This window comes from Chlorocebus sabaeus, chromosome 8 (assembly GCF_047675955.1).
Source record: "Chlorocebus sabaeus isolate Y175 chromosome 8, mChlSab1.0.hap1, whole genome shotgun sequence".
NCBI lineage: Eukaryota > Metazoa > Chordata > Mammalia > Primates > Cercopithecidae > Chlorocebus > Chlorocebus sabaeus.
Window position 1 is genome coordinate 65,821,811 of NC_132911.1, and position 22,891 is coordinate 65,844,701.

General features: G+C 36.1%; 1 protein-coding gene across 22 annotated transcripts in view; it reads right to left on the reverse strand.

Moving 5' to 3' along the window:
* ASPH (aspartate beta-hydroxylase) overlaps positions 1–22,891 on the reverse strand; it is a 221,683-nt gene that overhangs the window by 170,282 nt on the left and 28,510 nt on the right. For 6 of the 22 annotated variants that reach the window (XM_073018115.1, XM_073018112.1, XM_073018114.1 and 3 more), the window contains exons 2-3: positions 11,306–11,455; positions 7,910–7,978 (exon numbers count right to left, since the gene is read on the reverse strand). In XM_073018115.1, the coding sequence (XP_072874216.1) occupies positions 7,910–7,978; positions 11,306–11,455 (219 nt within the window). Of the gene's footprint in view, positions 1–221; positions 3,245–7,909; positions 7,979–9,689; positions 9,735–11,305; positions 11,456–16,852; positions 17,193–22,891 lie in introns of those variants that run through there. The other 16 variants (XM_073018113.1, XM_008000726.3, XM_073018111.1 and 13 more) reach the window with 8 other exon arrangements.

Below are 22,891 nucleotides of genomic sequence, written 5' to 3' on the forward strand. Positions count from 1 at the left end.
GGCTGAAAAGAATCCCAAGAGTGCTGCTGTCTTGTTTTTGTGCCAAACTCCGGAGAACCCAGCACCTGTGCAATCGGACAAACATCAGCGCATCCGGAGAAGCCAGAACAGTGACTCCGAGGAGACAACACTATATCTCAACACGGAGCCTGTTCCACGGAGTTTCTTTGGTTGCTCAAAACTGAAAAGGTAAAGTAAATACAGTATAATTTAAAATTCCCTAACTATATAAATATTCAAATTAACAGGATACAATTTTGCCTTAATTTAGTTCTTAAGTTTAAAAGACATGAGCAAGGAAGACTTATATTATGAAACAGAAAGTTAGAAAATACACCCTTAGAAAATAAAGAATTATAGCAATATATAATAAATCAAACTAAGGTGAAGTAATTTTGATCTGCTTCAAGATACTTTATAGCACAGTTTTGCAAATACTTTTATTTTATCTTACACACACATACAAGCCTTAGGCACACGTTGACGGAAGTCACAGAAGTCAGGGGTTCGTCAGCTACCTGGGTGTCATTTTCATCAGAGGCTTTCAGAGGAACTAATGAGAGGTGGTACAAAATAAGTAGCAAATTTTTATCCCACATTCTTGTTTTTCACTTACAAAAATAAAGCATAATTAATTTCTGTACATAAAATATGAATTAGTATGACAAAGTGTGATGAAAAATTAATAATTTCAAACATTTTTAACACAAAATTTAATTATTTACTTCTTATCAATTAATCAAATATCTTCTAGTGTTAGTAGTAATGACATGTTAACAAATAAGATTGCTTTAAAAAGTATATCCTGGAAATTTGGCTAGGTGAATTTCATTGAGTGGGGCTGAAGATTCCTTTAGAATTTAAACCTAATAAACTTTGATATTTCATATTACCCAAGTATAAAAGCAGAAGACACAATAAACAAAAAGATTGAATACATTCTCAGAAGGAACATTACTGAATGATACTCATTTGCTGGAGAACATGCTACTAAGTGACAGCTTAACTGAAGTCCTTGAATATTTGAAAACAGAAGCTTTAACAGACTATCAGAAGCATTAACAGAATAAAACATATTTGCCCGGCCGGGCGCGGTGGCTCAAGCCTGTAATCCCAGCACTTTGGGAGGCCGAGGCGGGCGGATCACAAGGTCAGGAGATCGAGACCATGCTGAAACCCCGTCTCTACTAAAAATAGAAAAAATTAGCCGGGCGCGGTGGCGGGCCCCTGTAGTCCCAGCTACTCGGGAGGCTGAGGCAGGAGAATGGCGTGAACCCGGGAGGCGGAGCTTGCAGTGAGCTGAGATTGCGCCACTGCACTCCAGCCTGGGCGACAGAGCGAGACTCTGTCTCAAAAAAAAAAAAAAAAAAAAAAAAAAAAAAACCTATTTGCCCATTAGCGAGAGCAAGACAAACTAGAGCTTTAACAGCCATTTAAACTTTAAGAGATTATTTGTCCAGTGTGTATATCCACATCTAAAAGTCGCTATAGAATGTTTGCTTTTTAATAATATTAGCAAATTGGACAGTCTTCCCTGACATAGGTAAATGGTGGGCAGAGGGGATGGATGTCCTGTGCTGACTTGAGGCTGCTACTTTCAGTCTATTATTATGACCGCCTACAAGAGTAATTTCTAACGATTTAAATTTGTCATAGTACCCTCAGAATAAATGGATGAATGATACACTTACTGAAAGTAATTTGATTAGATATAGAAGACAAGAAATATTTGAAAAGTAGAAATTATAGTTAAATAAAATGTGAAGAAGTGCAAACATTTTCAAATTTTTAGTTCTCTGACAAACTAACATTAAGCAAAATCTTAGAGAAACTGGAAGAGATTTAAAACCATGGAACATCACTCCTTCAAAAAATAACATCCCTTTGCTTATCTTCCTTATCCCTAGAAGAGCTTCGCTTGAGGGGAAACTGATGAAATCTCATTTTAAGAAATGCATTTTGTATATAGCTGATACAATTGTTTTTGTTATTATTGAAGCAAACTCATTTTTCAAGAAATTGATTCAAATACGTTTTTAAGGTTTTCTAAAGGGAAAAGTTTACTGCCCTAAATGGAATTACCACTTCAGTAAGTTTATAATTCTAAAAATCACATTATATCTAAGCCAAAATCAATATCTAATTAATAAGTCAATGAAAGAAAAAATGGAAAAAGACTTATTTAGGATGAATAATTTTAATATGTACAACATTAAGATACATATTCACATATTCCCTCATGTGTAATATGTCTACTTTAAAAAAAAAATACAAATTACTTTCTCTGGATGTATATTTGGAAATAAAATTGAAAATAAATTTTGCTTTCATAGACAGAAATATGTCATGCTACTATCTGAAAACAGTAAGTAACTTACTCTAAGGCAAAAACATGGGGTTATTTTTAAATTATTTTAAAAGCACCATTAACACAGAATTTTACATAGAAATTTATAGGAACCTATCTGACACAAACCTAAACAAATTACAATAAAAAATATCAGCTTAGTAAAGAACCATCATTTTACACATCAGTCATGTTAAAGAACAGAGAAGCATTTAACTTAAAAATCATGCCAGAAATATTTTTATAATGAAATCCATTAGAATCATCTTAATTAATAGTGTGTTAGAAAGACAAGCATCAAGGGTTAACCACAACACAATCTGCTGTAAGTGTCCAAATTTAGTTCAGTGAATACATGAGTTGAAACAAAACAATACAGAAACCAATTATACCACCAAGAACATCATTTTCAGTGTACTTTGTAGTTGACTACAAGAATGAGGAGTACCATTTTCTTCAATAGAAGTTGGGGGAGCTGAGCGAGCAAGGGACTAGCTAGTAGCTGTACTGAGCAAGATCACATGGTTGACTTGCACGGTAAGATCACAACCGCCCCACTGCACATTAAGCCCTGCATAAGCAAAGGAAAGAAAAGAAAAAGGAGGCTGCTTCGGGTGTTCATTTGCCAATGACTTCAGTCCCTGAATCAAAGCTACTGGTTATGTAAATCCAGTATGACACAAGTCTTTCCCTGAACCCCTTCATTCTGTGACGTACCATCAACACCATCTGCAGTTTCGCTTTCTTCTTCTTCTTCTTCTAGCATTTCAAAGGGAGTCATTATATCATAGAGAAATGAGAGGAAACCATAAAACCAATCTGAACTTTCCTCTGCTAAAATATTAAGGACTTCCTCAAGAGAATCAATATTTTCATTACTGCCATCTTTGGTCAGGCCTACATAAGAATAAAGGAAGAGAGAGAGAAAATAAGGAGAGCAGTTAGGTGGAAAAAAGAAGTGGAGGAAGGGCGATCTCAAAAGCGATGTGCATCATGGTCAGAGAGGTTTACAGAAACGGCATTTGGAAAATAAAGAAGTCCATTACAATGCACACCTTACAATCAACTCTCAATCACATGTCAAAAGAAAGTCACAATTTGACCAATCCTTACCACTCCTACCAGCCCCTACCTAGGTTTGCCTTTCTCTCATCAGAGTGTTGAGGTGAAAGACAAAATTTTATCAGTCAAAAATCAATAGGCAGTAATGGAAAATCAGTTGACTGTAAAAGGAAGAGTGAATAAAAGCAGTATCAGAGAAAAAAAGATATATACTCTGACAACCCCCAGATTTGCTCATTTACCCACCAGATTTTATCGAGAGTTGATTATACACACATTCATTCATTCATTCATTCAAACTAGAAAGGCTTATTTCCTCAAACTTCTCCCCTCCCCACGCCAGCACCCCACTTAAGACCTGGAGTTAAGTTAGGAAATTCTGGAGTTAATATAATTAGCAGTATTACCATTTATAGCATACACAGATGGGCATAAGTACACTGAAATTATGTAACTCAGATAATCTTAACACTTAAATTTTAACACTATTAAATGTGGTAGCTCTATAAAACTCTGGCAATTGACTCACGGTCCTGTAATTCTGGCCAATGACAACAGTCAGCTATTAATAATAATTCACTTTGCCTACCGATATGAAATTTGATCAAGGCCTTAGCTGGTCACTTGCAATAGGGAACCTTCCAAACTCCTCTCCCTATAGGCCTGTGAAATTAGCTTCTATTGCTAACACCCCTTTCAACTGTCATTTTTAAGTACTGGACCCAAAACAGGCCCTTAGGATAGAAATAAATCAAAGTATATATTGTTTTTATCATTTGTTTCTTTTTCCTGTGAAGAACTGGCTCTGGGTAGCAAAGGTTTCTTAGCTCCAGTAGGTATCAGAATCTGACAGTACTACCAAGCTGTATACCAAGCCCATAATTCTGAGGAGGAATAATAGGGTAGGGTATTCTGGCTGTAAGAAATGTGAACATCCATGACCACTGAGCTTTTCTGGTCGTAACCACCTAATTCGGTCATTTAAGTCTTTGGCAACACACAATTTCTCCATGTAGTATAACTACCAGCAATCAAGATTGGCAGATAAAGGATAAGACAACAACTAATTTAAAAGTTTTAAAGATTACAGTGAATTTTCTCTGCTTTACTCAAAAGAACTATATTATGTCATTCTTCATGTTTTTGGTAAGAAAAAACGCAAATCGCAGTTGGTATTTAAATTACTTTTTGACAAGTCTAGAATGTTTTCACTCAATTTAGCAGTAGACAAATGCTGTGAACAAAGATCTATATTCCCAACTAAGTCTCTGTGGGAATAACACTGTTTCTTCTTCCTGCCTTAAAACATTATAGCTGCATATTTAGTATAAACATCTTTATTTTTCTCCATTTGCCAATATATTATAAGTACTTCAGAGTATTACATGTAAAATATAAAACTTTTCCATCCTTTAGTATGACAGGTGACCATATGCAACAAATATGCAAAAGCATTTGAACAAAACTGTTTACCCAGCAAAGCAACCTTCCTCTGGTTCTCAAGACAAAAGTACTAGTCCAAAGAGAAAAATATATATTCTGGGTATGTGACTCCTTCTGAACCTCTAAGAACAAGGCTCAACCAAATGGAATGCCTTTGGCTTGGCAAGATCTGGTCTTCTCCTCCCATTAACTCACTCATGCATCTATCAGCCTAGAAATGTTTTTCCAGGATGTAGCAAGTGCTGACTGGCTTTCTTTTTGCTTTCCAGCCATACCTGATACGATGACAGCTAGGTGCTAGCCATAGGACAAAAGGACAACCACATGATCCTTAGGTGGTGTCACTCTAAGGATTTAGTCCTCACGTCAGTTAGTCCTTGGGTCATTTTCCTGTTGATTTTATTTGGAAAATAAGTTTTTAAAGAATACATTTTCAAACAAGGTAGTTTTCAATAATCTGAACTACAACCAAAGATACCTACATTTTAGTTAATGTGGTTAATAAGAAGCTATGTAAATGAAGAAAAGTGGGCTTAGTACACTTTCAAATAATCAAATGGGCCTTGGCCAGAAATAATCAAATAATAAAATTAATGATGGTTAGTGGTCTTGATTTACTCACATATGTTTAATTCTATTTCACAAGAAAATCCACACCCTAAAACTGAGTGAAATGTACCATGTGAATGTATACATTTCCCCAAATTTATAAGACTTAGATATATGCGGACTTAAGAATCTAGAAAAAAAAATTATGAAATAAATGCACAGTCTATGAAAGATTAACATATCTCAATTATTACTATACCTGCGATGCCAACAGCTCCTCTAATCTCTGATTTCCTACCTTCCTCCCTCCCCTTGGATCTCCTGGGCCTTAATCTAAAACCTAAACCCTTAAAGCTTAAACTTCACCGTTAAGCCGCCTCTCCAGTGAGAATGTACCTTGGAAGTCTGGCTTCATTTTGGGTATATGCTCACTGTAGTGCTCTCCCCATAACCTCTACCTGACCACACAGAACCCATTAAAGCCTCTGTACTCCCAACAATTTCACCAGGCTGTCTTTGCAGTAACCTTCCAGTAACAGAGGCACCACTAAACTATAATCATCTTACAAACCAGAAAAGAACTTTAGTCATAAAACTCAATTCAAGTTAAGGTTGCATTTCCTGCAGAGAACTCAAACGCTATAGAAATAAGATTAAAGGTGGTAAGTAAGCCTAACATTTCACCTTTGGTTTGTTTCATCTGTACTGAAGCTACAAGCCAACTGCAAACTAGTACGGGAAGAGTAAAAAAGTATTTATGTAGCTTTATCTGATCTGTCTTTATGCATTTATTAGTAAAGTTACCAAAATAAACCTTGATATTCACCAAATTTAGTCCCACCTCCAAGTGTATAATTCTTATAAATGGCACAATTTATGAGTTCCTTACACTATCCCTGCAAACAGCAATATTCAAAGTTACAATTAATTAGTTTCTTAATGGTAGGTTAAAAACCTTAAAGGGGATGACCTTTTGAAATCTCAAATACACTAAAAATCAAGTTAAGGTAATAGTTTGCTATAGAAATCAGTGTGTTTTATCAAAGAAATACCACATTTTAATTTCTAATGGCTGACATTTCCTGACAGACCAGATGGCTGGTTTTAAGCAAAAACAAACAAATAAAAATCAATAAAATACAGTAGATGAGAGCAATATTATTTCTAAAAATAAGGGAACTTGACCCACATTTTATTTTATCTTTAAAATAAAGAGCTTTGCTATTCAGAATTTGTCATTTAAAGCAATATAATGAAGTGATAAACCATTTATAGGCAAGCAAATTAACATCATTCTGATAAGTTCTATATACTTTTGTTTCTTTTACATGCCCAGGATTATAGTCATCTGAGGATTCAATATATTTACAGAAACTCAAATTTAGATACACAATGACAGGACTACACTGAAAATTTCATTAAAGTTAAGACAAGAAAATAAATGTCATAGTAAGTTCGCAGCAAACATTAATTCCCAATGGGCAGGAAAAAAAAAAAAAAAACAAAAACTAACAGGTCAAAATTAGGAAGGTTTATTATCTTTAATTACAACTAAAACTCTATTTTCCTAGAACTTTCTATATTTCATAAGAAGGTAGATTTAATCTACTAAAAGCAGTTTCATTGGTTACAGATGTGGCATCCTACTGTGTTTTCATTTCTAAAAAACATACACAAAACAGTATAACTAAGAAGAATTTCTTTGGGTCATTATTTTATAAGCTTAGTGTATAATATCACACCATATCCATTATTTTTCTAAAGACTCTAATATAAAAAGTTTTAACATATATTATGCTACATACAAAAGCAAAGGAAGTCTCAACAGGCCAGATTATACAAAATTTGCATGTTAAAATTAACACCATTCTTTCCAGCAAGACAGCACTTTAAAACAAATGAGGGAACACCACATTGTTATTTATTACAAGAAACATCTCTGATAAAGACAGGTAATTCTGATAGCGAAAGAGAAGGGTCCAAGACTTCCAAAATAAAGACACTGGGTCAAAAGACCAGGAGTTCATATTTTAGCGCTACCGTTAAAATAAGCATGGGACATTTTAAGATGTTTATTATCACTTTTATTTCAAAATTAATTTACGTAAGCCTGTAGAAATTTACATTTTGAAATGGAAGTGAATGTCTAATGTTAATGAAGAATATCTATAATTACCATATCTAAAAACAGACTAGGATATTAGCTATTCAAATTCTAAGTTCAGAATAAGAAGTACTTTAAATCTGAAAACACACATGAAATTATTATACTTGTCAAAATATATATGTTTAAGAGATATACACTTATTCACTGATAAAAGTAAATTGAAATGAAAGAGCCTGCAGAAAAATAAGCCATTTAAACTTTTAACAGTAATGAAATACATGATTTAAGGGGAAAAATATCTTCTGTAAGATATATACTATTGAGATAGATATTATTAAAGCAAAAATATTTGTTTCCAGCATTTTATCACCATTAACAAAAAACATAAAATGTGTACTTGCCTAATAAAACTTTGGCATCATCCACATCAAAATCTCCATCACCATCAGCATCATAGATTCCTAGTTTTCCTACAACAGGGGAGAAATGATGGATATGGAACAAAAAAGAAAAGAAATTTAATATGGTATTACAACTTAGTGAAGTCCTGCAACTCAGTCATAAATGTTACCAATTAATGCAATTCTTTGCTCTTTTAATCCTGCAAAGCAGTGTCAAATGAATATCTTCCCTAAAAATAGTGAGCAATTCAGTTAAGAGAGTCAGGAAATGTTCAGCTAGCAAATTCTATGAAATAAAACTGACATAGCATTTTCTTTAAAGACTGAACAACATATTCTGATCTAATTACTCCAGAATAATTTTTTTTTTTTTTTGAGACGGAGTCTCGCTCTGTCACCCAGGCTGGCGTGCAGTGGCCGGATAGCAGCTCACTGCAAGTCCTGCCTCCCAGGTTCACGCCATTCTCCTACCTCCGCCTCCCGAGTAGCTGGGATTACAGGCGCCCGCCACCTCACCCGGCTAGTTTATTTGTATTTTTTAGTAGAGACGGGGTTCCACCGTGTTAGCCAGGATGGTCTCGATCTCCTGACCTCGTGATCCGCCCGTCTCGGCCTCCCAAAGTGCTGGGATTACAGGCTTGAGCCACCGCGCCTGGCCCCCAGAATAATTTTTATTAAACTGCTAAAAATATTTTTGGTAAAGTTTTTAGCATATATGAAATAATACTGATGCATTCCTAAGTTACTTGAAATTTAATGTTTCTAAAGCATGAAATTTCATCACACTATCAATATCTGAAGCAAAAGAAACAACCAAGCCTCAAATAAAGACTAAATGTAAATAGATTAACATAGAATCTAAGTACTAAAAATTAAAAAATCATTAATTTTATATTTTACAATCATGATTTATAACATAAATATCATGAATTAACTTTTAAAAATAAAAGACCATTCTGGAAATAAAGTATGTAAAACTGGAGGCTTCAGAAATTATAAAGGAAAATTTAGGATTATTCTACTTAATTAGCACAGGCCATTTATACTAAGAAAAAAAGGGCTTAAAACAGATATGCTGAGGAGACAATACTACCAAAACCTTTCCTCCTCAAGAACAGAAAATGTTTTTAGGCTTTAGTGCTTTATCATAAGGAACACTGTTATTTTGTTTAGCATTTCAAAAAGTCAAATACATTCAACTCCCTAAAAAAGCATCCTAAAATCCACATGATTCTAATTCATCACTGGACAATGACAGTGGAGAAACACAATAATGTTAATGTACAGCAATTTTTTAAACAGCATTTTCAAATACAGCATTAGTACTAAAAAAAACAACAGTTGGCAGCATTGTTATCATTTCTTTAACACAAAGTACATTAAAAAATTACAGAAGGGCAGGCAGAAATTCTGGTTCAGAGAAGCTCTGATCAATCTTTATCTCCCCAGAGCCCTTGCTCTACTTAGCAAAATGGTTACCTTGCTATACAGAAGTCTGACTTAGCAAACACATACACATTTAAAATGATAATGATGAAGGAAGAGATAAGGATGTTATTTCAACTGCTAAGAAAACACAAAGTACTAATCAAGGCTATGCAGAGTACAGAACTCAAGAAACAGTAAAAGACAGAAAATACTATCCTTTCTGACAAACCCATAATGGGAAATTGGTGCTATTGTTTATATTCTGATGTAGGTAATAACTAAATTAGTAGAAAAAGGATGAGCCGTTAGAGACTAACACACATAGACTTGAAATGCAACTCCAATAGCCTACCTTGAAGCACCTCTGATAAGTTATAACGGAAGTCCTTTGCTTTGGCTGCATGCATGTAAAAACATGAAAATTGTTATTTGTGCTTAAAAGTACAAATATTTAAAGTGTCCTCTTTTAAGATACGTTCCCTAACAACATATCACTGTAAGTCAGTCAAAGCATAGATCTACTCAGAAATTTGTCTCCAAACTAAAATTCTCCCTCAGTTGGTCTGTCAATCTATCCAGAGACTCTTTCTTTAAAGTAATGAAAATGTAAAACTTCAATGAAAGACAGATTACAGATAAGCATATTTTGTTATTCCTACAGCCAAAAATTTGTTTGCTCTTTCTCCCCAAAAAGATGTCTATAAATCTGACAAGTAAAGCAGAAGCACAGGAGGTCCAATGCAAGGGGAGATCACCCATGCAACATTGTATAGAGAGACAAGTGTGCATTTTTTCCAGTGACAGGTCCACATCTTTCACTGGATTACTAAAGAGGAGGGCCATTATTCACAATAGCCAAAGAGTGGAAACAACCCAAATGTCCATCACTGACAAACAGATAAGCAAAATGTGGTGTGTCCATATGATGGAATATTATGCAGCCATAAAATGAAGTACTGAACCTTAAAAACATTATGCTAAGTGCAAAAAGGCAGATACAAAAGACCATATAATGTATGGTTCTATTATATGAAATGTCCAGAATAAACAAAACCACAGACACAGAAAGTAGATTAGTGTTTCCCAGGAGAGGGAAAGAGGAAGAGTTTGGGTATTTAGGGGAAGGAGGTAACAGAAATAATCTGGAATTAGATAATGCTAATGGGTACATAAAATGATGAATATAGTAAAAAAAAGAAAAAAAAACTGAATTGTACACATTCAACTATATAAAATACTGAATTTTATTTCAGTTTAAAAAAAGATTTTTGGAGAAGTTAAGGAGAATGTGACTCTCAAAATAATAAAGAATCATTAATACAAAAAATTGTGAAAAACTGCAGTGATTACAGGAGAGAAAAGGTAAAAGGTGGAGAAAGGACACTATCAGAATGACCACAGCAACTTCCTCAGAACAGCACACAGATCACACCTACACACACACAATCATATCTGCAAATGCCTATTTCAGCACACCCATCCAGTACCTATATGTGTGCACACATACTCACCCCATGCCAACAGAGACACAGAAGGATATACTTCGAAAACCCTCTCTAAGGAAGGGTTTTGCATATTGTGTGGTTATGATCCATTAGCAAGTCCTTAAATAAATGTAGTGGCTCATGATCAAGTATTTTTAAAATTTATAATTTAACAAAATTGAATAGAAATCAAAAAGTACTGCAAATAGTGAGAATGAGTACTGTTTGATAAAACTTCTCCCTGTGTGACAGACATACAATATAAAGCCTTTTTTCAAAAACCTACAGGTCATGTTTAAAGAAGTTCAAAAGACAGTACTCCAAGGTAACCCTCTTCATATCCCCTTTCAGCTGCACTCTACTGAGAACCATTGAAAGGCTATAGAAATTACCAGTACCAAAAAGATGATAACAAATATTCAAGACTCCTAAGAGATGTCACTTACTCCCTCACAAATTCACATAAGGATATCAAAATTCTTACCTAGAACTTCCTCATAGTCAACAAGATCAAACCAAACGACAGCTACAGATGTCCAGACGCCCAGCAATGCAATCACCATAAACCACGTGAAGAATGAAGTTCCCGAGAGTCCTCCTTTCCTCCCATTCTTGTGTCCTCCGTGCTTTGTCTCTGTTTAGAAATAAATGTAAGATGTCGTAAGAAGAAAACACTTTACTGAACACCTCTTCTCACAATTATTTCTCCAATAATTTGGGATTATGCACAATGATAGACCATTTCAAAAATAGTTTTCAGTTAAATTCTCAAAACATGTCACATAAAATATTTTTGAAAACAGAAAAGATTGTTTAGATGCAACACTAACTTTGAAGTAGTGAAAGAAATAAACTCCTGAATGTTTTTAAAGATTTAGAATAACATGTATATTCCATCCAAGTTACTCATCAAAATGACCTGAATATTACCTCTTTCCAAAGGCAGAGCACATCAACAACTTAATGAAATCACATAGAAATGTAGCCAAATCCTTTTCTCTGTCCCATTTCATTTCTGCAGAATCTTAAAAACTCTGTTAACTACCACAGACGAAAATATCTCCCCCTAAACCATTCCATATTCTTAGCCAGAGAGAGAAGGACAGAAAAGTGAAACAGTATAATGTGTTCCTACTCCTTTACAAGATCTGTTGAGGCCTAAGGAAACAGGAAAAGGCTCATTCACAACTGGTCTCACCGCAGGAAACAGTTTTGTAAACTACTGTCCACCTAAAGTGTCATTTATCGCATTTGATACGCTTAATACACCTTACATTCTTTTGTAAATATTCTTCTTACAGCCAAAAATAAACAAAAATCATTTTATATTAACAGACAATAGTCAACACTGTCCTTAAAAAGATAATATTCAAATTTCCCATAAAAAGGAATACAATACATATTATATCAATATTAATAAAAAGGATAGATAATATCTCAAAATGCCTTCTGAGAAGACGAAAAGTTTATCAAACAGATGATGGAAGACCAGGGCAGTGTCTCCTATTTGTGCAGCAGGTGGAATCGCTTTCATGTGCATTGCTGCTGGTGATCCTCTCTGTGTCCTGCCACTATTTCTACAGAGGGCATTTCTGGATGTTTATACAGGACAATGTTTCATCCTGTGCACCTGTTCCTCACATTGCAAGATTTCTGGCATCCCTGGTTTCCCCTGGACCCAAAGGCAAGGAGCTCCCAAGGCTTAGGACAAACAAAACACCCCCAGACATTTCCATATGTTCCCTTCAGGGGCAGTTCCTGGGTGAGAACCAACGGGGATAAGGACAGGAATAATTATCTGTTTTATAAGTGAAACATGAAATGATTCTCCCAAAGTCACCAGTACAAGTTGGGTAGAACCAGAAACATATCTACACAGCTCTGAGTTCCTTAATCTCTAATCAGTGGGCCAAATTACACAATTTCAAAAAACCCCACTAGCTCTAATCTAGAACTTGAAACTAGAAACAATGGAATTCTTCTTGTTAAAAGGATATACACATTTTTTAAAAATACATCACTAGATCAGTTTTTCAAATGCGGCCATAAAAACTAAATCCATCTGAGCATATATATGTATACTCAAACATATACATATATTTATCTACATGCCTACATCAAAGTATATAGAGTTCCGATGACTAAATAAGACTAAATTTTTTTTTTTTTAGACTTAGTCTCCCTCTGTCACCCAGGCTGAAGTGCACTAGCATGATCTCGGCTCACTGCAACCTCTGCCTCCCAGGTTCAAGGGATTCTCCTGCCTCAGCCTCCTGAGTAACTGGCATTACAGGCACCTGCCACCATGCTAATTTTTGTATTTTTAGTAGAGACAGGGTTTTACCATATTGGTCAGGCTGGTCTTGAACTCCTGCCCTTAAGTGATCTGCCCACCTCGGCCTCTCAAAGTGCTAGGTCATTCTTAAAAAGTCAAGTATTTCCTTTTTGTGACATTCTTTAAATATTAATGGATCCATCAGAACCAGAGTTGTAAATAATATGGTAAATGCATAAAAGTATGCTTACCAAATGACAAATAGCCATCAACTTTGTTTCTAACGTGATCTATACGAAAGCTGGCTATAAAAAAACATAATTTATTTATTAAATAAAAATACTTGCTGGGCATAGATCCTATTGTTGCAGATTAAATAAACTTCAAATAGGTATCATTACCTGAAACACAGGCATAGGAGGGGAAGACTGGGTGAAAATGTCTGCAACGTTGGTAGAGGGAAATGGCGATTTTCAAAATTTTTATGTGTTGTTAGCATATAAAAAAATACAAATTAAACCACTAATAAAATTTAAAGAAAAAAAAGATTTATGAAAGTAAGCTTCTGTGAGGTCAGGAAGTGCCACAGATTCAGTAACAGTTTTGTATGTCTAATTCACTACATTTTTATAAACAGAAAGACTTATTTTCTAACACTGTATCCAAAAAAGAACCCTTATTTCTATATATACAGACATATGCATACAAACCCATTTGTGTACAACACTAAGTTTAACAAAAATACTAACTTCCAAAATATCCACATACTCCAAATATGGAACTATAGTAGCTAATGACTAATAATTTTCTGCCTTTCCTACTTATTGCCTCTAAGAATTAAATTTAATTTTTTTTTGTAAAAGGAATGCTAAATCTTCAGTAAAACTGGGTTCTTGTCTTATGTCCTCTTGAACATTCTGTAGCTGATACCAGTCTCTTGTATTTTTCCTCATTAACTGGAAAACAGCAAGGCTAAACAAATACAATTCAATTTTTCATTCATCCAACATTTTTATTCAGTACATGTATACCAGATAATTTTACCCAATAATTAACTTTTTAAAATGAGTATGTAGTCAAACGGATACCCAAGATGATACTGTTTAAAATAAGCCTATACTGCAGTGAGCTATGATGGCGCCACTATACTTCAGCCTGGGCAACAAAGCAAGACCCTTTCTTAAAAAAAATTTTAAAAGTCTATAATGAAATAGCTAATAAAACAAAGTAATAGTTTGAATTCAAAGTTTAACTGTTTCTCCATTTCTATCTATCTTAAAGGGAAATGGAGGAGGAAAATTTCTGATATTCTGAAAAGGAAATTATCATTTATCCAAGTTAACTCAGTGATACTCATTTAAGTTACTGACTGTAACACCAAATACAAGGAAAAAGTAGACAAAAGATTTTTTCTAAAAAAGGAAATGAATGCATGCACCAAAACAGCAAGGGGTTGAGATGGGAAGGAGACAGTCAAACACAGTAAAAAAATACACCTTTACCTAGAATTTGTTTACATTTTTATTTTAGATGTGATTCTAACAACTTTTCTAGCTCAATGCACAAAATTCTAGAATAGATTTCAGACACAATCTAACCCAAATGAGTCAAAGCAACAGAGTGTTGACAGAGGAAAAGCCTATAGACTGCACAGGTCTCTCAGCAAGAGCAGACCCAGGAACTCAGAAAAGCTGAGTGGTGGGAAGTCATTTATGATTGAAACTTTCAGGCAGAATCCCTGACAGTTCTTCAAATAATCTTCCGTACAAGACAGTAACTGGTTTCACATTGATTCTGCCATTAAAACATAGAAGAAATGTATAATAAATCTTAGGAAGATTTTCACTCAAAATAGTTTTTAGTATAGAGATTTATCACTTTAAAAGCTAAATGTTTCTTAAATAGAATGTATTATCAGCAATATTTTATATATCCCTTTTTAATATCAAACAAATGAGTTGCTACTCTAGTATTATTAACCTTATTACTGTTGCTATTTACTTGTTCCATAAAGGAACAAAATATTAAATTATGGAAGGGATTTTTTCTAAGACACCGTTTTTAGGGGCAGTTTTTATCAACGGCAAACAATATACTCTTGATATGTCATTTGGTAAATATGCTGTGCCCAGTCCCAAAGGGCAGATCAGTTTCTGTCCCATGAAACTGATGAACGCATGGTAAGACAAACCCTTAAGAGGGTTTACAACTCCCTAAGCAAATCTGAAACCAGTACCTTCTTCCAAAACTATTTGGGAAGAACATCTAGTAGATGTCCCTGTTTTCTAAGATCAGAATAAATCTAAGTCTTCATTTCATTTTCTGGCTTCATGTTCAACCTGTAGTTCTGGGATCAGTCAAAAAGGATTTTTACTGGGGTTTAAGAATACCGCAAAAAACTATGTGAATCATTTTTTCACATGTTATTCCATCAAAAGTACATGACCTCCAAATCAGAAAATGTTCCCACATACCACCAAACACAGAAATTACTATGGCGAGCAATAGTCAAAAATGAAGACTTTCCAAAATAAAAGCCAGGGGAGGGGAAATGTGTGTTTTATTTATTTGGTCAAGGGAAGGGAGACAAGAAGACAAACCCCAGCACTTGAACGGTCATTAGCTACTTCACTGGCCTACTACTAACTGAATTGGAGATCATTTATAAGTTTTAGCTGGCATTATGTTGGGAATTTCATATTTACACATAAATTCTATACATTTAAAGTTTTTTGAAAAACACAAAAACTGTCAAGCAACTCATCAAACTGATTATTTTTGCATGCTATAAAATGTCACCCTTTGGGAATCGAAAACTGTTAAAAGTGGGTCAGAGGTAACAGCTGATTTTTCCTAACTACATAGATTACCTAATCCACAAGAGGGGAGAAATGTCTTCCAAAAGAACTAAAAGGCAGATACATATATCATTCTTCACGGCTACATGAAGCACTTTATCAGACGAGTCAAGTGACCCATTCTAACCAATTATTCAAACAGTATTCACATAGGACATGCTCTTATTCTCTATCCTAATCGAAGTATCCTTTCAGTTGCTGATTACACAGCTCAGAGTTAGAAGCAGTTTTCACACATGTATTTTTTTCTTTTATAAATCTTCAACATAATGAGTGCATTCAGTCTTTCAATTAATGGAAAGACTATCTTAATTTACAAAGTAAAGCAAAAGCAAATATATACAAAACATTAAATTCAATAAATCATTAAAGAATACTTCAAAGTTAGAGTCAATTTAAAAACAAAATAAAACTCGTGTTTTTTCTTTGCATTTATTGTCTGCTTCACATAAAAGTAGGTCACTTTCCATAAATGGTAAGGCCTTGCTTGAACTAGGTAAGTCTGTTCATTAATATGAGAATGAATTTATATCTCCTATAATTTTATATAAAATCTAAATATACACAATTCTTTAAATTCATTGTAATTAACTTATAAGACTAAAGAAGAGAGCTTGTACATTTTTTTAGGTTTGTAAAATGCAGCCTCCAGTAGTACAACATACTAAAGATCATCTAAATTAAGACACGAAAACATACTCTGATTAAAGACAGATTATTCCATGAAATATTCAGCTACTATGAAAAGTCAGTATCTCCGGTAGTTCAAAATAGAAAATGTAGACAGTGCAGTCAAAGCACTTAGCCAAAAATATTTTAACATAGCACCACTGAAAATAAAGTGAAAAGCTGTCAGCTAGATCTAAACCCACTTTTAGCCTAAATAACAAAAATATACCTTTATCTTCAGCCATTTTGACTTCTTCAGTCCATGAATAATAAATGCTAAAGTAAAACAGAAAACAAAAAAACTCAAAAGTACTACTGGCAGGTTTTAGGCACACTGCATGCACTTGCCTACCAGAGCTTGAGACTGGCCAACCCCTGCACTGTAAGGGCCTCTAGAAGTGAAATTGGACCTGACTACAAACTCTGCTCACCAGTTATTTTTAGAGGCTAAATGCTGCTAATCACCACTTAGGCTGAAGTGCACTCCCTAACAACACGACAGCCTTTCTCCCACTTACGGGATTCCTTTCCCAGTTGGTCCTAGCTAACTCCAACCCCTAAAAAATCAAGCATGCTGAAAAAAAAATGAAATGGAACAAACTGTGCTGCCAGTTTTGTTTTCTTGGAAGCAGGCTTTAATGGCTTTAGCTTAAGCACCAATTCATTGAAAACTCAAACAAGTCTTGCTATAAAATATGGCCCCGAGCCCAGAAACAGCTTGATTCGGCCCTTCAGAATCTAATAAAATGGCTATAAGGAAGGACCATAAGATTGTTTGAATGAAACAAAACCATAGATAGCAAGAAATTAATTAATGCTCTAGAATTCTTATTCACAGACACCATCCCAGGAGTAATTCCTCCAATAGCAAAAATAAAGCACCAACACAAAATGTTTCACTAGAAAAGGAGGGAGAGAGGACTGGTGGAGAGGAAAGAAACAGAAGGAAGGCTGGGAGATGAGGAGAGGGAAAGAAAGAAATCTTCAGGAGTAAGAGTAATGACCAGGGAAAGATCATCTTGAAAGGGAACTAGGAAAAGATTACACAACCACATCCTGATTTTTTTCAACTTCTCCCCAACCTCATCTCCAAATATTCTCTTCTGGGAAATAAAATCAGCCATTTATTCGCTGATCTAACATTAGCAGTTCACACACTTCATTAGAGTTCTGATTAGTATACTAAATTAATTTAGCACAAATAGTATCTAGAGCAGGCAGCAACCTTTCTAAGTTGTTTATAAGACTAATTTTTTTCACTCAAATTTAAAGCTTCACAAGCAAATTAAACATTTAAACGCTTTGAATACTAACAGTAATTTCCAGTAGCTCAAGGCAAGAATATATTGCCAATATATTCTTCTGGAAAAAAAAAATGAAATTCTTGCTAAAAGGATATGCACATTTTTAAAAAGTACATCACTAGATCAATTTTTCAAAAGGGGCCATAAAAACCAAATCCATCTGAGTGTGTGTATGTATACACTCAAACATATATATTCAAAGCTAAATGTTACTTAACTAGAATATTAAATTATTAGCAATATTTTATCTATCCTTTTATAACATCAAATAAATGAGGTATTACTCTAGTATTATTAACCTTGCTACTATTGATATTTACTAGTTCCAAAAAGGAACAAAACACTAAATTATAGAAGGGATTATTTCCTAAGATGCCTTTTTTAGGGACAGTTTTCATCAAAAGCAAACAATATACTCTTGATATGTCACTGTGTAAATATGGTGTGCCTAGTCCCAAGGGGAAGATCAGTTTCTGTCCAACGAGACTACTGAATGCATGGTAAGATAAACCCTTAAGAGGCTGGTACCATAGTCTGCAACCTACGGTACCAACATTTGATGGCCCAGGTTTAGGACAGAGTGAAGTAGGTAGGCATCATGGCCAACTAAACAAAATGGTCTCAAGTGCCCTCTGGCCAAGTGTCATTTCCCCCATTATTTTCTTCAAAGATCTGTCCCACTAAACTTAGTGCTTGCTAAATTGTTAAATGATAATGAATCACTTGATGACAGGAGTTAAGGTGACCCACCATTTCATCACCATACAAATTTATTAAGACAAATATTCTGGAAACTTTCTTTCATTATGTTGTTTTGGAGAGAGAATGACAGCAACACGATACCCCCATAGGTGAGACCACTAGAAACCAAACCCCTACACTGATACAGCAGGCAGCTTGGTATGCTTTCGTACTTAGACATCTGGATTTGCTTCAAGGCTTTTCCAGTAAATCTGATTTGGGAGAAGTCATCAAACTTCTAGGCCTGAATTTCCTTGCTTATAAAATAGGTCTTCGCACAAACTAGGCATGCAAATATTTGTTGGAGTCATCAGTGAAACAATTTTTTATCGATTCAACCGTGACTAGTGCACAAATAACCTTACCCCCAATTTAGAGCTCTTTTCATAATCCCATCTGCCCCTGCAACTGCTGGAGCTGCTAGGGTTTCTTCTCCTCTCTTTACTGGCCTGTGCAAGGTCAGCTCCACTCTAAATTACAGAATGTCTACGACTAAATGTGAAACTGTAGGAATCACAGCTATTAAAATGTGGTTATACTTTACCCCAGGCTTCTTCAACACAGCTCCCATTATTCCTCCTTGACAAATCTTTATCAAGCACTTTCACAAGTCCTCTAGTTAATCTTCTTTTGTCTTTTGTAATAATTGAAGTTATTTTGATAAAAATGTCTTTCCTCCTCAGTTCACAATGACAATGACATACCCGATATTTTAGATACAGAGATCAGGAGAAAACCCTCTGAAATATCATTTAATCTATACAACACTTTTTAAAGAACAAGAAATTCTGAATTCTGAACAATTACCTCTTAAAATAACAATTCATTTTTATGATGCAGAATGTTTACGAAAAGTTTAAAAATAAACTTAATTTGCATATAGTAAATCATGTTTTTAAAACTTTAGCAAACACAACTAAAATGACACTAAGTTAACTATTCCTTCTAACAGCTACTGGTACTAACAGCAACTCCAAGTCTAAGCAAAGACCAAACTTCCAACATGTGTTCTGAGACCATTAGTATCAGCCTAATGCCACTCGGAATCAGGGGAGCCAGGACCTATGTCCACTGAATCGAGGGTTCTACCTCCCTCCAAAAACCTTCCAGGTGAAAATCCATCCACCTTCTCCTGAGTCAGCACTGAGTAATTCCTTCCCCTCACCCCGGATCAGCTATCATTACAGCAATGGTTCTCAAACTCTGAGCACATCAGGGTCAAGCAAGGCTTGTTAAGACATGACACCGACCTCACCCCGAGTTTCTGATTTTGTAGGTCTAGAGTGGGACCCTGGAATTGGCATTTCTAAGTCCCAGGTGATCTGATGCTGCTGGTCTAGGGACCACACACAAAGAATACTATACTAGTGGTCCCTAATTCTCAGGGTCTCAAGGAAGGGAAGTAGTTCTTGCTTTTATCAATTTCCAGATCATCATTTCCTTACCCACTAGAAGGGAAAAAAAAAAAAAAAAAGAAAAAAAGAAAGTGGTGACATCAACAACAAAACCCTGCTCCCTGCTCCTCTGTGGTCTATGGCATCCAATTATCTGACCCTCCACTGTGCCCATCGCTGTCATCCACCACCTCCAGTGACTTCCCCACTCCCACCCCATGCTCAGGGAAGTCTTCTACACCTCGAGTCTAGCCATAACCATGTGATTTCAATGTTTATCCCTGTGGCCAGCTAGACAGGTTCTTTTTGCTTCATTTCTTCATCCCCAGAGACCTTGTTCCCCTCCATTTTACATCCAACACTCATTCTTCCATTCTTACCACAGACCTCATCATAAATGCAACCTAATTCACATTCCTCTTCACATCCTGTTTCTTGTTGGATGGCACAACTATCCATCCTAACAGATTCTGTAACCCTGCTGAGAAAGCTCTGCTTTTTTGGCTCCATCATAATGACGGTATGGTGTCATGAGATAGTGAAAATATGGTTCTTTAAAACAAAAGCAAATTTTTTTTCATCTACACATAGTACCCAAAGTTAACAGGAGAGAAGTAACATTTTCGACCTAACACTAAACAACCAGTATTACCAAATAACAAAATGCAACGCTGCAGACAAAAGTCAAACTTGCTTAGACAGACCCCCACGGCCGCCACCACCAGGGAAGGCCATCTCCACATGCAAGGGTTTAGGTTCTTTCATGACGCAATGCACAGAATGGGAGCATTCACTCTTTGATCACAACTTCCTAAATCTCCACTTTGTTTCCTCAGCATTTTCTTCTTGGATCCTGTAGTTCTCTTATTTCTGCTTCCTGTTTATCCCCTCTTCACCTCCTGCCTTCATATCCATCCATGGCCATCTTAGACTCCACAGTTGACCATTTATTTACATCACTCCCGCGACTCAGGAGCCTTTCTTGCTCCTCTATCAGTTCACTGAGTGGACTGCCATGACTGCCTCCCTGGGTGAACACAAGTATCCCCTGACACGGAGGCGAGGGCAGTTGGGCTCACGGAATCAAGATCAGGAACTGAACACAGCAGAGCCAGCTTCAGCTGGGCCTCGGTGCTGCCTGCTACCCTCACACATTCTCTACAAACTCACCTTGCCATTCTTTATGATGACTATGTCAAACTTCTCTGCCCCCAAAGTATCCTACCTCTTCATACTCAAACTGCCATAGCCTCATACTTCACAGAGAAAACAGAACCCTCAGCAGGAAGCTATCCTGAGTGCCCACTGCCCAGCACACAAACCTGCCCTCACCTGCATCCATTCCGACTTCCTCCTCAGCTACCTCGCACTCTGCGCTGTCTCTTTACGCCCCTCCTCCCCCAGCCTCACTGCCTTTGCCAGGTCTCCCTCCACTCCGCGGCTAGCCCCCACGTCATCTTGCTCTTCCCATCACAGATGAAATTCTCCACACAGCCATTGTTTCTCTGTTTTCATTTTCTAACCTCCCACTCACTCCTTACAACCTGTAGGCTTCCATCTGGCTTCTGCACACGGTTCCAGCATAGTGACTCTAATGTCACATCAATGATTTCCATGTCATTAAACTCAATGGAAAACTTTCAGTCCTCATCTGACTTGACCCTCTCAGCAGAACTCTCCCTCCTTCTTCCACACTCTCTTCCCTTGACTCTCATGATTCCAGAATCTTGTGGCACTCCTAACACCTCTTTAAACTTCCTAGTTTTCATCTCCTTTGCTAGCTCACTCTCATCTAGTTGACTTTTAAGTGTGAAAATTCTGTAATACTTGTTCCTATGCCACCTCTCTAGTTCACTTCAGCTATCACCTACATGACTTACCTTTTTCTCTCATTTGAGCTCCACAACCATGGGTCTACTCAACTTCCCATTTGAATGACTTATAAAACCCTCAAATTCAGCATATACACAAGAAACTATGGTCCTTCCCCCTTCTGTTCAGTGTCCTAAATCTCAGAAGCACTTCTGTGAAGCCAGTTGCTTAGACAAAAACCCCAGGATTCATCCTTGACTCTTGTCCCAAACACTCAGCCTGCAAAACTAAGAGTGTATCACCTGGCCATTGCAAATGGGTTACAATGAGGCCAAGGTATGGATTCTCCTCAGCACCTGGGTCACCCTTGTCCATTTTCCACAGCGTAGTTCTTAAAAGCATTTGCGTGTGCCATGACATTAAAAAGGGAGAAACTCTGTCTTAAGTCCCAACATTCTTTCAACTGTGATCATCAAAATCTAAGTTATCATCATCTCCTAGGTGACTTCAATAACTTAGCATACACTTTTCTACTCCATACAGCAGCCAAAATATTTTTTAAATATGATTATAACACTCACTGGTTAAAAATCCCTTAATGTCTTAATACTGCTTTCGAAATAAAATATAACATCTTCCATGTGGCCTACAAGGCTCCACGTGATGGGGCCCCAGCCCGTGGCTCCAGTCTTAGTGTTGTGTCACCCCCCTAGCTGCCTAGACTCCTGCCCAAAACACCTGACCATGGTCTTTCCTGTCTCGGGCTTTCAGCCCAGACTTTTCCCTCTTCCCATAATATGTCAAAGCTGCACCAACACATATAACCTCCAAACTCCAGCTATTGCCAGCTCACTCTGCTTACAAACCACCTCCTCAAGGAAGCCTTCCTCACTTCCCTTACTCTCACAGCAGTATGCACTTCTTTACTGCGTTATTACACAGCTAATTAGACGATTATACAGCAACTGATTTCTTAATCTCTTTCCACCTCTAGAATGTAAGTTTCATGCAACAAGG